The sequence below is a fragment of the Nerophis ophidion genome, linkage group LG01 (assembly GCF_033978795.1).
Source record: "Nerophis ophidion isolate RoL-2023_Sa linkage group LG01, RoL_Noph_v1.0, whole genome shotgun sequence".
Lineage (NCBI taxonomy): Eukaryota > Metazoa > Chordata > Actinopteri > Syngnathiformes > Syngnathidae > Nerophis > Nerophis ophidion.
In genome coordinates, this window is record NC_084611.1 from 48,635,124 (window position 1) to 48,649,796 (window position 14,673).

At 42.0% G+C, this 14,673-nt stretch overlaps 1 protein-coding gene across 3 annotated transcripts in view; it reads left to right on the forward strand.

Moving 5' to 3' along the window:
• Positions 1 to 1,021: 1,021 nt before the first annotated feature.
• Positions 1,022 to 14,673, forward strand: part of ecpas (Ecm29 proteasome adaptor and scaffold) — a 73,327-nt gene continuing 59,675 nt past the window's right edge. For all 3 annotated transcript variants that reach the window (XM_061905564.1, XM_061905573.1, XM_061905584.1), the window contains exons 1-4: positions 1,022 to 1,084; positions 9,477 to 9,607; positions 12,079 to 12,195; positions 14,535 to 14,653. In XM_061905564.1, the coding sequence (XP_061761548.1) occupies positions 1,063 to 1,084; positions 9,477 to 9,607; positions 12,079 to 12,195; positions 14,535 to 14,653 (389 nt within the window). In that variant the 5' untranslated portion in view covers positions 1,022 to 1,062. The remainder of the gene's footprint in view (positions 1,085 to 9,476; positions 9,608 to 12,078; positions 12,196 to 14,534; positions 14,654 to 14,673) is intronic.

Sequence of the window (14,673 nt, forward strand, 5' to 3'; positions counted from 1 at the left end):
ACAGTGTGAGCATCCGACAGTCGGGGGCGGCCGGTGGGAGGAGGCAAGAGAGTCCGCAGCTGCAGGAGGAACGACGCAAGCTCTCCGCTCATGTCTACGGTAAGAGCAGACTTATTACCACCATTTTCTCACTGAAACCTGCCGGTTGACATGTGGTAGGGAACCATGTTCGCTTGACCCCTCTGTTCCATAGTAAAGCGTCACCGTCATCTTTCGGGAATGTAAACAAGGAAACAAGGTAACACCGGCTGTGTTTGTGTTGCTAAAGGCGGCCGCAATACACCGTTTCCCGCCCACATCTTTCTTCTTTGACGTCTCCATTATTAATTGAACAAATTGCAAAAGATTCAGCAACACAAATGTCCAGAATACTGTATAATTATGCGATTAAAGCAGACGATTTATAGCTGTGATCGGTGCTGGATCAAATGTCCGCTACAATCCGTGACGTCACGCGCACGCGTTATCATACGCGTCATCATACCGCAATTTAAAATTGCAATTTAGTAAACTAACCCGGCCGTATTGGCATGTGTTGCAATGTTAAGATTTCATGATTGATATATAAACTATCCTACTGCGTGGTCGGTAGTAGTGGGGTTCAGTAGGCCTTTAAAATCTTGTTATAAGCTGTTATACAGTATATGCTTTGAGCTCTTATTTTGAAGGCATATACTGTATAAAGCTGTTATACAATATATGCCTTAAGCTTTTATTTTGAAGGCATATACTGTATAACAGCTTATAACAGGAACGTAACATCACAAAGAGGCAAGTCCATAAAAATAGGTTACAATTGGTACTTTAACTTTAACTTTTATAAGTGTATGTCAACTTTTGACCATGGCTGTACTATTATAATGCTCAGTTTTAAATGACTGAATGTAAAGAAAAACATATATATGTTATTTCATCGTGTGTTTATAGATTACAATTAGCAGAAGGGATAGAGTTATATTATCTTTTTTAAGACGCGAAACATGAGAAAATGTTAATGATGTCTGCCTTTTGGGTGCAGTGCCTCTTGGGGTCTGTAGGTGTCGCCATTGACTCCCTGCAAACATGGCTGCCCAGGATGAACTCAGTAAGTTTATGCTTGCTTTATTGTCATTCGCATTTATTTTTACATGTCTATTACGCACCTTTCCCACGCGTGTTTAGGTGTACACCGGCGTGGCGTTGACCCGCCGCAGTGTTTAAGTCGAGGCGAATAAGGGCAGGTGTGTTAAAATAAAGGCGAAAGTGTTAGCGCGCTAATTAGCCATGCTAACAAGGCCGCGTGCCAGTCATGCTAACTCCCGGTCTCAGTCAGCACTAACATGGCTGGAAAAAGGCTCCAAGAGTGTGGCTCGGACGGCTGATAAAAGGCCACGTTCGGGCTGTGATTAAAGGCCACATTCGGGCTGGGTTTTGCGCGGTGTCTTGTCTGTCAACTTTGGTGTTGTGGGGTTAGTTGGAGATGTAGCTTAGCGGAGTGAAGATGACTGGCAAGTAACAGCAGATGGCATATCAAACTTGATATTCATCACCATTAGAAATACTTGAATAATGTCACACTTTGGCCTCCCTCACTACTTTATTTCTCTCTATTATGGTCGGGACTGGAACCTGGAAGTCTCTAAAGCTGAGTGCATGTTTGTGGGTTACACCCTACATACACTATATACACAAACACTCACACACTTTTATATATATATATATATATATATATATATATATATATATATATATATATATATGACTTGTCCAGGGTGTACACCGCCTTCCGCCCGATTGTAGCTGAGATAGGCACCAGCGTCCCCCGCCACCCCAAAGGGAATAAGCGGTAGGAAATGAATGGATGGATATATCCATCCATCCATCCATCCATTTTCTACCGCTTATTCCCTTTCGGGGTCGCGGGGGGCGCTGGCGCCTATCTCAGCTACAATCGGGCGGAAGGCGGGGTACACCCTGGACAAGTCGCCACCTCATCGCAGGGCCAACACAGATAGACAGACAACACTCACACTCACATTCACACACTAGGGCCAATTTAGTGTTGCCAATCAACCTATCCCCAGGTGCATGTTTTTGGAAGTGGGAGGAAGCCGGAGTACCCGGAGGGAACCCACGCATTCACGGGGAGAACATGCAAACTCCACACAGAAAGATCCCGAGCCTGGATTCGAACCCAGGACTGCAGGAACTTCGTATTGTGAGGCAGACGCACTAACCTGGATGGATATATATATATATATATATATATATATATATATATATATATATATATATATAGATTGTAGCTGAGATAGGCGCCAGCGCCCCCCGTGACCCCAAAAAGGGAATAAGCGGTAGAAAATGGATGGATGGATATCCCAGTGTTTCCCACATGTCAGGCATCTATTTGTGGTGGTGTGAGCGGGGGGCGCGGGGATGTGGCAGCGGCGATGACCAAGAAGAACGCGGAGTTGGAACATAATTACAACACTTTATGTACATATTTATATACAGATTTGAACAATTAGTTATTCACTGAAATATATTTATTCATTGTGGTTCTTACAAAAAAATATATATTCCTATAAAATATAAAAGCTAAAATGTCCCTTAAAGCCCACTCCAAAAATCTTGAACTTTAGACTGCCGTCAGTTTTACTCCCTACACTTAACCATGTGTTTCCTACTGCCTGCACACTTTGCATCCTTTGTTTTTTCTACTTGCCCGACTTTTCAAATCTACTTGCCCCAATATTTTTACTTGTCCTACCTAGGTTTTTTTCTGGATGTGTTGTGCTCATGGCTTATATCTTACTAAAATCCTTCCCGTTGACTATTTACAACACTACACAGTATTTATTATTATTATTATTTTTCTTCTCTATAATTACATTTAAATGGCATTGCATACACGTAGAATTAAATGCTATTTCACATTATTTGACCAGTAGCAGTTACACCCATCTGAACAGGTCAGCCACCGGTTTAAAGCCCGATCACAGTTGAAATTTTGAAATGAAGGGCCTTTAATGGCTAAAACATTAACCTGGACAACATTTTAACAGCTGGTTGGCTCAGATTTTATTATTTTCATTGCATTCACATGCTGCAGTGGACAGTGCACAATTTAGCTTTCAGTATTAATGCAGTATCTGAAACATCGTCTCCACGTGTGTTTATTGACAACAGGGTTATAACCTGGACACGTTAGCTCGTCGATATGGTAACAGGTGACTGTTACTGCGTGCGTCTGCCCCGGTCCCGAAAATAAAAATTAAGAAAATCCGAGTCGGTACTGCACAGGTTCGGACCACTTTTGAACTTGTTTGCCAAGACGTCTTACCCTCGTATTTTGATCCGGTCGGTCCGTTATTCCTTTACTTCGTCGTCGTCTTCTTCTTCTTCTTCTTCTTCTTCTTCTTCTTCTGACCCACCAGGTGAATTAAGTGCAATTGGCGGAGTTACAATGCATAGTAGGCTACCGCCACCTACTGCACCGGAATTGTAACTACAAGCTCCATTCATAGACAGAGTCCCATTGCTTTTATGAGCGGTCGAGCGAGTCAAAAGCCATCCATCCATTTTCTACCGCTTATTCCCTTTTTGGGGTCGCGGGGGGCGCTGGTGCCTATCTCAGCTACAATCGGGCGGAAGGCGGGGTACACCCTGGACAAGTCGCCACCTCATCGCAGGGCCAGCACAGATAGGCAGACAACATTCACACTCACATTCACACACTAGGGCTAATTTAGTGTTGCCAATCAACCTATCCCCAGGTGAATGTTTTGGAGGTGGGAGGAAGCCGGAGTACCCGGAGGGAACCCACGCAGTCACGGGGAGGACATGCAAACTCCACACAGAAAGATCCCGAACCCAGGATTGAACCCAGGACTAGTCAGGACCTTCGTATTGTGAGGCAGGCGCACTAATCCCTCTTCCACCGTGCTGCCCCTTGATTACACTTTATAGAGTCAAAAGCCAGAAAAAAATAAAAATAAATAAATAAATATATATATATATTTTTTTCCGAGTCAAAAGCTGAAAAATGTATTTGTTGCGGCCGTAATTCTTTCGTGGCGGGCCGCCACAAATAAATGAATGTGTGGGAAACCCTGTATCCATCCATTTTCTACCGCTTGTCCCCTTTGTGGTCGCAGGGGGTGCTGGAGCCTAACTCAGCTGCATTCGGGCGGAAGGCGGGGTACACCTTGGACAAGTCGCCACCTCATCGCAGGGCCAACACAGATAGACAGACAACATTCACACTCACATTCACACATCCATCCGTCCATTTTATACCGCTTATTCCCTTTTGGGGTCGCTGGTGCCTTTCTCAGCGACAATCGGGCGGAAGGCAGAGTACACCTTGGACAAGTTGCCACCTCATCGCAGGGCCAACACAGATAGACAACATTCACACTCACTTTCACACACTAGGGACCATTTAGTGTTGCCAATGAACCTATCCCCAGGTGCATGTCTTTGGAGGTGGGAGGAAGCCAGAGTACCTGGAGGGAACCCACGCAGTCACGAGGAAAACATGCAAACTCCACACAGAAAGATCCCGAGCCCAGGATTGAACTCAGTACCTTTGTATTGTGAGGCACATGCACTAACCCCGTGCTGCCCTACTATATATAATAAATATATATATTAAGGCTCGGCGATATATGGAATATACTGGATATATCGCAGGTTTGTCTCTGTGCGATATTGAAAATGACTATATTGTGATATTGGAATATACGTTCTCAGGCAGTTGCTTTTAGCTGCGGGCATTACACTACAGGCATTACTCACTCTTTCTTGTCCCTCCTTCTCACAGAGACATACAACAAGCGCACCTTCATACATCCGTTGCATACTCTCGCTCGTGCATCGTCATACGCCCTCACGGAGCAGAGGTAGCGGAATGGGTAACGTTAGCTTTGATGCTAACGGAGCGGTGCAAGTGGTAATACGAGAGAGAGAAGGTGTCAGTCTGGTAACAAATGAAGAAAGAATGAATTCCCAAGAAAAACAGCAGGGGGTCCATTGTCTGGCGGTGGTTTGGCTTCAAGCGGGAAGATGTTGAACAGACAACCGTAATATGTCAAGTATGCGGCAAAAGCGTTGATACAAAAAGTAGCAGCATTTGAAAAGTCACCCGCTAGAGAATGAAGAGTGCTTCAAACTTTGTTCAGTGCCACACCCACAAAATGCCCAAGCAACCATTTCCAGATCAACACCGTATTAAACAAATAGTCAACAACAGAAGGAGATAACGTCCACAGGATCCTACCACATAGTGAAGGACATACGGTTGTGATCAAAATTGTTCAACCCCCACACAATTTTGGTGTTTTAGCAAGTTGGACATTTATTCCGTATTTTGTTTATAGTCATATCAAATAAAGATGTGTCAAATAGACAAATGCAACTAAAAATTGTAACACTGTATTTTACAAAATACCAAAAAAATGAATTTTTTCTTAATATCTCATTGACAAAATTATTCCACCCCCTAGTTACATGCATCTTTATTACTTAGTAGAACACACTTTGGCAGTAATTACATCTTTCAAACGTGATACATAACCGGACACAAGCTTCTTGCAACGATCTACAGGTATTTTAGCCCATTCCTCTTGGGCAAAGGCCTCCAGTTCATTCATATTCTTGGGTTTGCGTGCTGCAACTGCCTTCCTCAAGTCCCACCACAGGTTTTCTATAGGATTTAGGTCTGGCAACTGTGAAGGCCACTCCAGAGTCTTCCAGCCCTTCTTCTGCAACCACTCTGATGTTTATTTGGAGGTATGCTTGGGATCCTTGTCCTGTTGGAAGGTCCAACGTCTCCCAAGCCTCAGCTTCGTCACTGACTTCATGACATTTGCAGCTAATATATCCTGGTAGGAAATAGAATTCATAATGCCTTGAACGTGCTGGAAATTCCCGGTATCTGAGGCAGAAAAACAGCCCCAGAGCAAGATTGACCCCCCACCATGCTTAAAAGTAGGAAAGGTGTTCTTCTCTTTGTAAGCTTCATTTTTTCTCCTCCAGACATAACGTTGATTCATATGCCCAAAGAGTTCCAGTTTTGTCTCATTGCTCCATAGAACAGTTTTGGCATACTGGAGTATCTTTTTCTTGTGTCTTGTAGTCAGAAGTGGGGTGCGCCTGGGAGTTCTGGCATGGAGGCCTTCATCTCGTAGTGCGCGCCTTATTGTTTGGGACGAAACCTGCGTTCCCCCCTCTGCAATGTCCTGTTGTAATTCCTCAGCTTGTTACCCTGGGGTTTTTCACCACTGTACGCACACAGCATCCTCTTTCTACCATGCCCAGGTAGTGTTTCCACTGTGCCTTTAGCTTTAAACTTGCAAATTATGCTCCCAACTGTGTCTCTTGGAATGTGTAATGTCTTTGCTATTTTCTTATATCCATATCCTTTCTTATGAAGAGAAATTACCTCCTCTCTTGACTTCTTTGACCACTCCCTGGACTTCACCATGTTGCAAATACACTATTGACCATCTACAAGAAGCTGAGCGTCAGTCTTTTTAAATCAGTTTAATTGTTGCTCGTTATGGTTCTAATCACATCTACAGATGTTTTCAACACGTGATTGAAAAGACCTTATTCAAATTCTGTTCTTAAGAGTTATGATATTCAAGGGGTTGAATAATTTTGTCAATGAGAAATTAAGAAACTTTTCCTTTTTTTGGTATTTTGTAAAATACAGTGTTACAATTTAAGTTGCATTTGTCTATTTGAGACATCTTTATTTGATATGACTATAAACAAAATACGGAATAAATGTCCAACTTGCTAAAACACCGAAATTGTGTGGGGGTTGAATAATTTTGATCACAACTGTACACTATTTGATTTCCTATAATGCAGCTCATTTTTATTTGACACGTATTGAAATATCTTGTGTGACATCATGCACAAAAGTGCACTTAATTTGTTTTAAACTATTGTAGTGGCGTTCTGTACAAAAAGTGCACTTTATTTAGTGTTGTTTTGATACGTCATCTTAGTGACATCATGCACAAAAATGCCCTAATAGCTTGTTTTAAAATGTCTCTTGACAGTCTTGCACTTTCTGTTTTGAAATGACATGAATATTTGTGCCACTGCTTAATAACTGTTTCATAAATACACTTTTCGTTGTGATTTTCTTCTCTGCATGAAAGTTTAAAAGGAGCATATATTAATGCAGTACGAAGACGAATGTTTTAATTAGACCCATAGAATCATCATTCTGCTGTCATTATATGCATCAAGGCTAAGGCAAAATATCCAGATATATATGGTGTATCGTCACATGGCCTAAACATATTGAGATATTGATAAAAGGCCATATTGCCCAGCCCTAATATATATACTATATATCCAAAAGTATTTGGCCTTGACTCACATATGAGCTTGAAGTAGGGCTGGGCGATATGGCCTTTGATGATGTATATGATGATGATGATTCTATGTGTCTACATTAAAACATTCTTCTTCATACTGCATTAATATATGTTACTTTTAAACTTTCATGCAGAGAGGGAAATCACAACTAAGTCAACTCGCACCACAGCTAACTTTACCCATTCCGCTACCTCTCTTCTCCGCGAGGGCGTAGTACGTTGCACGTATTTAAGAAGGTGCGCTTGTTTTATGTCTATGTGAGAAGGAGAGACAAGAAAGAGCGAGAAGAGCCTGTAGTGTAATGCCCGCAGCTAAAAGCAATTGCGTGAGAACGTATACTCCAATAAGGCCTGGGCGATATTGGTTTATATTAAATATACAATATATATTACAATATTTTGCCTTGGCCTTGAATGAACACTTGATGCATATAATCACAGCAGTATGATGATTCTATGTGTCTACATTAAAACATTCTTCTTCATACTGCATTCATATATGCTACTTTTAAACTTTCATGCAGAGAGGGAAATCACAACTAAGTCAATTTACCAAAACTGTATTTATTAAATACTCTTCATTCTCTCACGGGTGACTTTTTAAATGAAAGAACAAACTAGTAGTGTTGCTACCTTTTTGTATTAACACTTTCTGCAGCTGGATACTTTGCATATTGCTGTTGTCTGCTGAATATCTTCCCACTTGAAGCCAAACCACCAGATGATGGATCACCTGCTCTTTATTTTGGGCATTTATTGTTCTTCCTCCATTTGTGATCAGTTTCAGACCTTCTCTCTCTTGTAATGTCACAAGCTCTGCTCCGCTTGTACGACCCGCCTCAGCTAACGTTAGCCATGCTGCTACTTCTCTGGTCGGCGAGGGCGTATGACGCTAGACGCGCATCAGTATGTGACATATGTAAGAAGGCAGGCTTGTTTTCCGTCTCTGTGAGAATGAGAGACGAGGAGGAGTCAGAAACGCTTGTTGTGTAATGCACGCAGCTAAAAGCAACTCGACCTGCCTCAGCTAATGGTTAGCCATGCTAATGTTAGCCCTGCTAACGTTAGCTCTCGGCGAGGGGTGTCCGTTTTTTTTTTTTTTTTTTTTCTTTGTCATGAAAAAGGGAGGTTTTTGTCATGAAAAAATGCGGTTTTTGTGGTTGGTGCACTAATTGTAAGTGTATATTGTGTTTTTATGTTGATTTAATAAAAAATAAAAAGTATTTTTTTTTTTTTAAAGAAAAAATTATTCTGCGGCCCGGTGGTTGGGAACCACTGCTTTACACCACTGCATCCCACGTTTTGCATTGGACTTGGTGATGTATGGCTTAGATACAACTGCCTGGCCATGGAAACCCATTCCATGAAACTCTGGATTGGAAGGTCACATGAAGTTTGGAGCTCTGTAGCAAGTGACTGTGCAGAAAGTCTTTGCACTATGCCGACCCGTCTCTCTGTCAGTTTACATGGCCTACCACTTGGTGGCTGACTTGCTGTTGTTCCCAAACTCTTCACTTTTCTTATAATTTAAAAGTTAAAGTACTCATGATTGTCACACACACACTAGGTGTGGCGAAATTATTCTCTGCATTTGACCCATCACCCTTGATCACCCCCTGGGAGGTGAGGGTAGCAGTGGGCAGCAGCGGTGGCCGTGCCCGGGAATCATTTTTGGTGATTTAACCCCCAATTCCAACCCTTAATGCTGAGTGCCAAGCAGGGAGGTAATGGGTCCCATTTTTATAGTCTTTGGTATGAACTCACAACCTACCGATAAAGTTGACTTTGGAATATTTAGGAGCCAGGAAATTTCACGACTGGATTTGTTGCGCAGGTGGCATCCTGTGACAGTTCCACGCTGGAAAAGAGCAGCCCATTCTTTCACAAATATTTGGAGAAACTGTCTGCATGCCTAAGTGCTTGATTTGATACAGCTTTTATACAAGTGATTAGGACACCTGATTCTCATCATTTGAATTAGTGGACACCATACTTTAGGCCATATAGTGTAGAAGTCAAGGGAATTCAGAATAATATGATTCCTAGTACTTTGTTGCTTCTACAAAAGGGAATTCTAATCATTTTGTGTTTTTCCGACAGATCAACTGGAGCGGGTCTTCCTGCGCCTGGGCCATGCAGAGACCGATGATCAGCTTCAGGATATCATCTCCAAATTTCTACCCCCTGTTCTTCTGAAACTCTCCAGTGTGCAAGAGGGTGTGCGGAAGAAAGTAGGTTTTTTTTGTTTTTTTTGCCCCTGCTCCATTGATTAAAGAAAAAAATGGCTTCTCGCAATGAAAAAAATATAATAATTGTGACAGTGAAACAGATGAGCGAATAAGTGGAAAAAAAGATTACTACAAGTTTGGGATCTCATCATGGTTTGTACTAATTAATAATTACTACACTCAAAATAAAAAGTAAGACATGATTTTGCTGTTGAATAAACGTGGGCAGAGTCACATAATTGGCCAATAAAACAGAATTTGCTGATTAACGCCAAATAATATCAGGGAAATGGACATAAATGTGACTGACTTGCTGTTATTGCAAGGAGATGGAAAAGTGTTGTACGGTATAACGCAACTGTGTAGTACCGTGATACTAATGAATCATATTTGGTACCATACCGCCTCTAAAAAGTACCGGTACTGTATAGTACCGCGATACTAATGAATCATATTCGGTACTCTACCGCTTCTAAAAAGTACACATACACGGAGTACTTACAAGCAGACACAGTGTGTAGACAGAAAAGGGAGAATGGATGCATTTTGGTGTAAAAAGTAAAGGTAAAGGTGAAGTTATACCACTGAAACACCCTCAGGAAGAGCTGCTTTAAGACATGCGGCTAACATCCATCCGCAGTGTTTTAGCTACTTCTAAATCACTAATCCTTGTCTCCATGGCGACGAATAAAGTAAGTTTCTCACTGAAGGAAGAGGAATAGCTAAACAGGCTTCACTACAGCGCAGTGGTTCTCAAATGGGGGTCCACGCACCCCTGGGTATTCTTGAAGGTATGCCAAGGGGTGCGTGAGATTTTTTTAGAAATATTCTAAAAATAGCAACAGTTCAAAAATCCTTTATAAATATATTTATTGAATAATACTTCAACAAAATATGAAGGTAAGTTCATAAACTGTGAAAAGAAATGCAACTATGCAATATTCAGTGTTGACAGCTAGATTTTTGGTGGACATGTGCCATAAAAATTGATGCTAAAGATTTATTTTTTTGTGAAGAAATGTTTAGAATTAAGTTCATGAATCCAGATGGATCTCTACTACAATCCAAAAAGAGTGCACTTTAAGTTGATGATTACATCTGTGTAGAAATCTTTATTTATAATTTAATCACTTGTTTATTTTTCAACAAGTTTTTAGTTTTTAGTCAAGTCAGTTTTATTTATATAGCACGTTTACAACATTTTTTAAATTGAACCAAAGTGCTTTACAGGTTAAAAAAGAATAGAGAAACAGAAAACAAACAAAGAAAATAAACAAAGAATGAGCTGAACAAAATAGTGCAAAAAGCAATACAGTAAAAGGGGTCGAATAAAAAGTATAAAATTTGCAAAATAAAAATCATAGTAATAAAAAGTGCAACAAATAGAAAAAATAAAACTAAAGCGAAGGGGTGGGGGTGGGGGGTAGGACTAGAAATGGAGGCCTAGTGGGCAGACTCAGCTTAGGTTAAAGGCCAGCGAGAAGAGGTAGGTCTTAAGAAGGGTTTTGAAAACCCCCAGACTCTGGGCTGACCTAATGTGAAGGGGAAGGCTGTTCCAGAGCTTAGGGGTGGCAACGGAAAAGGCTCTGTCCCCTCTGGTCTTTAGCCTGGATCTAGGGACCGCCAAAAGCAATTGGTCAGCTGACCTAAGGGCTCTAGACCAGTGGTCCCCAACCACCGGGCCGTGGCCCGATTGGTACCGGGCCGCAGAAGAATTTTTAATTTAAAAAAAAAAAAAAAAAAATTAATTTTTTTATTTTTATTAAATCAACATAAAAAAACACAATATACACTTGCAATTAGTGCACCAACCACAAAAACCTCCCTTTTTCATGACAAAAACGTCCCTTTTTCATGACAAAGAAGAAAAAAGAAAAAAAAAAGAAAAACAACCCCCCCCCCCCCCCGGGCCGCGGGACAAATTATTAAGCGTTGACCGGGCTGCGGATACAAAAAGGTTGGGGACCACTGCACTAGACGAGGTATGATGATGCAGAAGCTCGGTCAGGTATTGTGGGGCCAGACCATTTAGAGATTTGAAAACAAAAGTAATTTAAAATCAATGCAGTAATGGACAGGGAGCCAGTGGAGTGAGGCCAGGACTTGGGTGATGTGCTCGCGTTACACCTGACAGGTATTGTGGGGCCAGACCATGTAGGGATTTAAAAACAATTAAAAGTAATTTAAAATCAATGCGGTAACGGACAGGGAGCCAGTGGAGTGTGGCCAAGACTTGGGTGATGTGCTCGCGTTACACCTGACATCCACTGTAATGATACCAAGCGCAAGAGCGTATGTAGTCGATACTACTATGATTACATCGATATTTTTTATCATCACAAATGTTTTTCCTTCTGTGCATCCTTGCTCTGGTCTGGAGGTTTTCCTGTAGTGAGCATTAACCTCATGCTACAACAAGTACACACCACAGTACCCACTCTCCACGTAAAGCCGAGTGTTGTCTCTCCTGCTAGGTAATGGAGCTGCTGGTCCACTTGAACAAGAGGATCAAAAGCCGACCTAAGATTCAGCTTCCAGTGGAAACTCTACTGGTCCAGTACCAAGATCCTGCCGCGGCCTCCTTTGTGACGGTATGGACCTCCATTTGAAAAGATGTGCCTCTAGAGTAGGGGTGTCCAAAATCAACAGCCCCCTGACACATTCTAAAAATAAATGACTTAATAAAAAAAGTGAAATGAAAAGAGCAAACAGTTGAAAAACTTGCCATGTTGACTTTAATAACACAAAGCAGGCATGCAGTCTGTTGTTTTCTTGAAAAATATAAAGAGACTTAAGCATAGAAAGTAAATAAATATATATGACTTATTTTTAACCCTTTTGGATCCCCAAGGATTTTGTTTTAAAAACTGTCGTTGTTCAAAAAATAATTATGACTTAAATTAGTATTGTTATAAATATATATATATATATATATATATATATATATATATATATATATATATATATATATACTGCTCCCAAAGAATTAAAGGAACAGTTTTTAGGGTATGGCATGAATTCAATTGCACTTTTCTGATAAGGTTTTATTCAGGTTCGTGGCAGAGGAGGTTGTTAATCAGTTTCAGCTGCATTGGTGTTGATGGAATTAACAGCAGGTGCACTAGAGGGACAACAACGAGATGGCCCCCAAAACAGGACTGGTTTAGCTGGTGGAGGCCATTTCAAGTTCCTCCCTCTTGATCTTTTTTAACTGTTTTTCCACAAGTGTTGGCTTTAGCTAGAGTCATTATCACGACTGGGAGCATAAAGCAATTTCTTAACCCTCCTGAAGTTGCACAGATTGTCCAACTTCTCCAGGATGGCACATCCATGCGTGCTGTTGCAAGAAGACTTGATGTGTCTCCCAGTACAATCTCCAGATCATGGAGGAAATTCCAGGAGACAGGCAGTTACTCTAGGAGAGCTGGACAGGGCCGTAGACGGTCCTCATCCCATCAGCAGGACCGATATCTGCTGCTTTGTGCAAGGAGGAACAGGTTGAGCACTGCCCGAGCCCTACAGAATGACCTTCAGCAGGCTACTGGTGTGAATGTCTTTGCCCAAACAATCAGAAACAGACTTCACGAGGGTGGCCTGAGGGCACGACGTCCTGTAGTGTGCCCTCTGCTCACTGCTCAGAACCGTGGAGCTTGATTGGCATTTGCCATGGAACACCAGAATTGGCAAGTCCGCCATTGGCACCCTGTGCTTTTCCTAGATGAGAGCAGGTTTACCCTGAGCACCTGTGATAGACGTGAAGGGTTCTGGAGAAGCCAAGGAGAGCGCTATGCTGCCTGCAACATCATTCAGCATGACCCGTTCGGTGGTGGGTCAGTGATGGTCTGGAGAGCAATTTCCATGGAGGGACTAAAAGACCTTTACAGGCTAGAGAACGGCAGTCTGACTGCCATTAGGTATCGGGATGAAATCCTTGCACCCATGGTCAGACCCTACGCTGGTGCAGTAGGTCCTGGGTTCCTCCTGGTCCACGACAATGCCTGGCCTCATGTGGGAAGAGTATGCAGACAGTATCCGGAGGATGAAGGAATTGACACAATTGAATGGCCCTCATGATCACCTGATCTAAACCCGATTAGAACACCTCTGGGACATAATGCTTCAGTCCATCAGACACTGCCAGGTTGCTCCTCAGTGTTTACAAGAGCTCACTGATGCCCTTAGACAGATCTGGGATCACATCCCACAAGACACCATCCGTCGTCTCATTTGGAGCATGCCGCGACGTTGTCAAGCATGAATACAAGCACTGGGGGCCACACAAGATATTGAAAATAATTTTGAGTTGCAGAAATTAAATTTAGGCAAAATGGACAAACCTGCGACATCATTTTTTCACTTTAAATTTTTGGGTTGTCTATATACTGAGCCTTCCCTGTAGGCTGAAAACTTTTATTTCCTTTAAAAGATGTGGCATCCTTTAGTTCCTGAGACATTAAACTGTCCATATCAGTATAGATATCCAAAATTTTTTTTTCAACATTTAAATCTGATGTGTTTTCAAAGTGTTCCTTTAATTTTTTTGAGCAATGTATATATATGAAGCTGAGATTGGCTCCAGCACCCCTCCGCAACCCTGAAAGGGACAAGCGGTAAAAAATGGATGTGTGTGTGTGTGTGTGTGTGTGTGTGTGTGTGTGTGTGTGTGTGTGTGTGTGTGTGTGTGTGTGCGCGCGCGTGCGTGAGAGTATTGTTTGATTTTTCTGTGTAACTAATTTTCTGCTTGAGGTATTATTATCTTTCCCGAGCGCGGCCACCGCTACTTCCCACTGCTCCCCTCACCTCCCAGGGGGTGAATGAGGAGATGGGTCAAATGCAGAGGACACATTTCACCACACCTAGTGTGTGTGTGACTATCGTTGGTACTTTAACTTTAAGGGTTGTTGTTTGATTTCATACTTTCACCCCACAGAATTTCACAATCATCTACATCAAAATGGGCTACCCTCGCCTGGAGGTTGGAAAGCAATGTGAGTTGGCTCCTACTCTGCTGACTGCCATGGAAGGCAAGCCACAACCGCAGCAGGATAGGTAAAGGACTTTTACTTTTT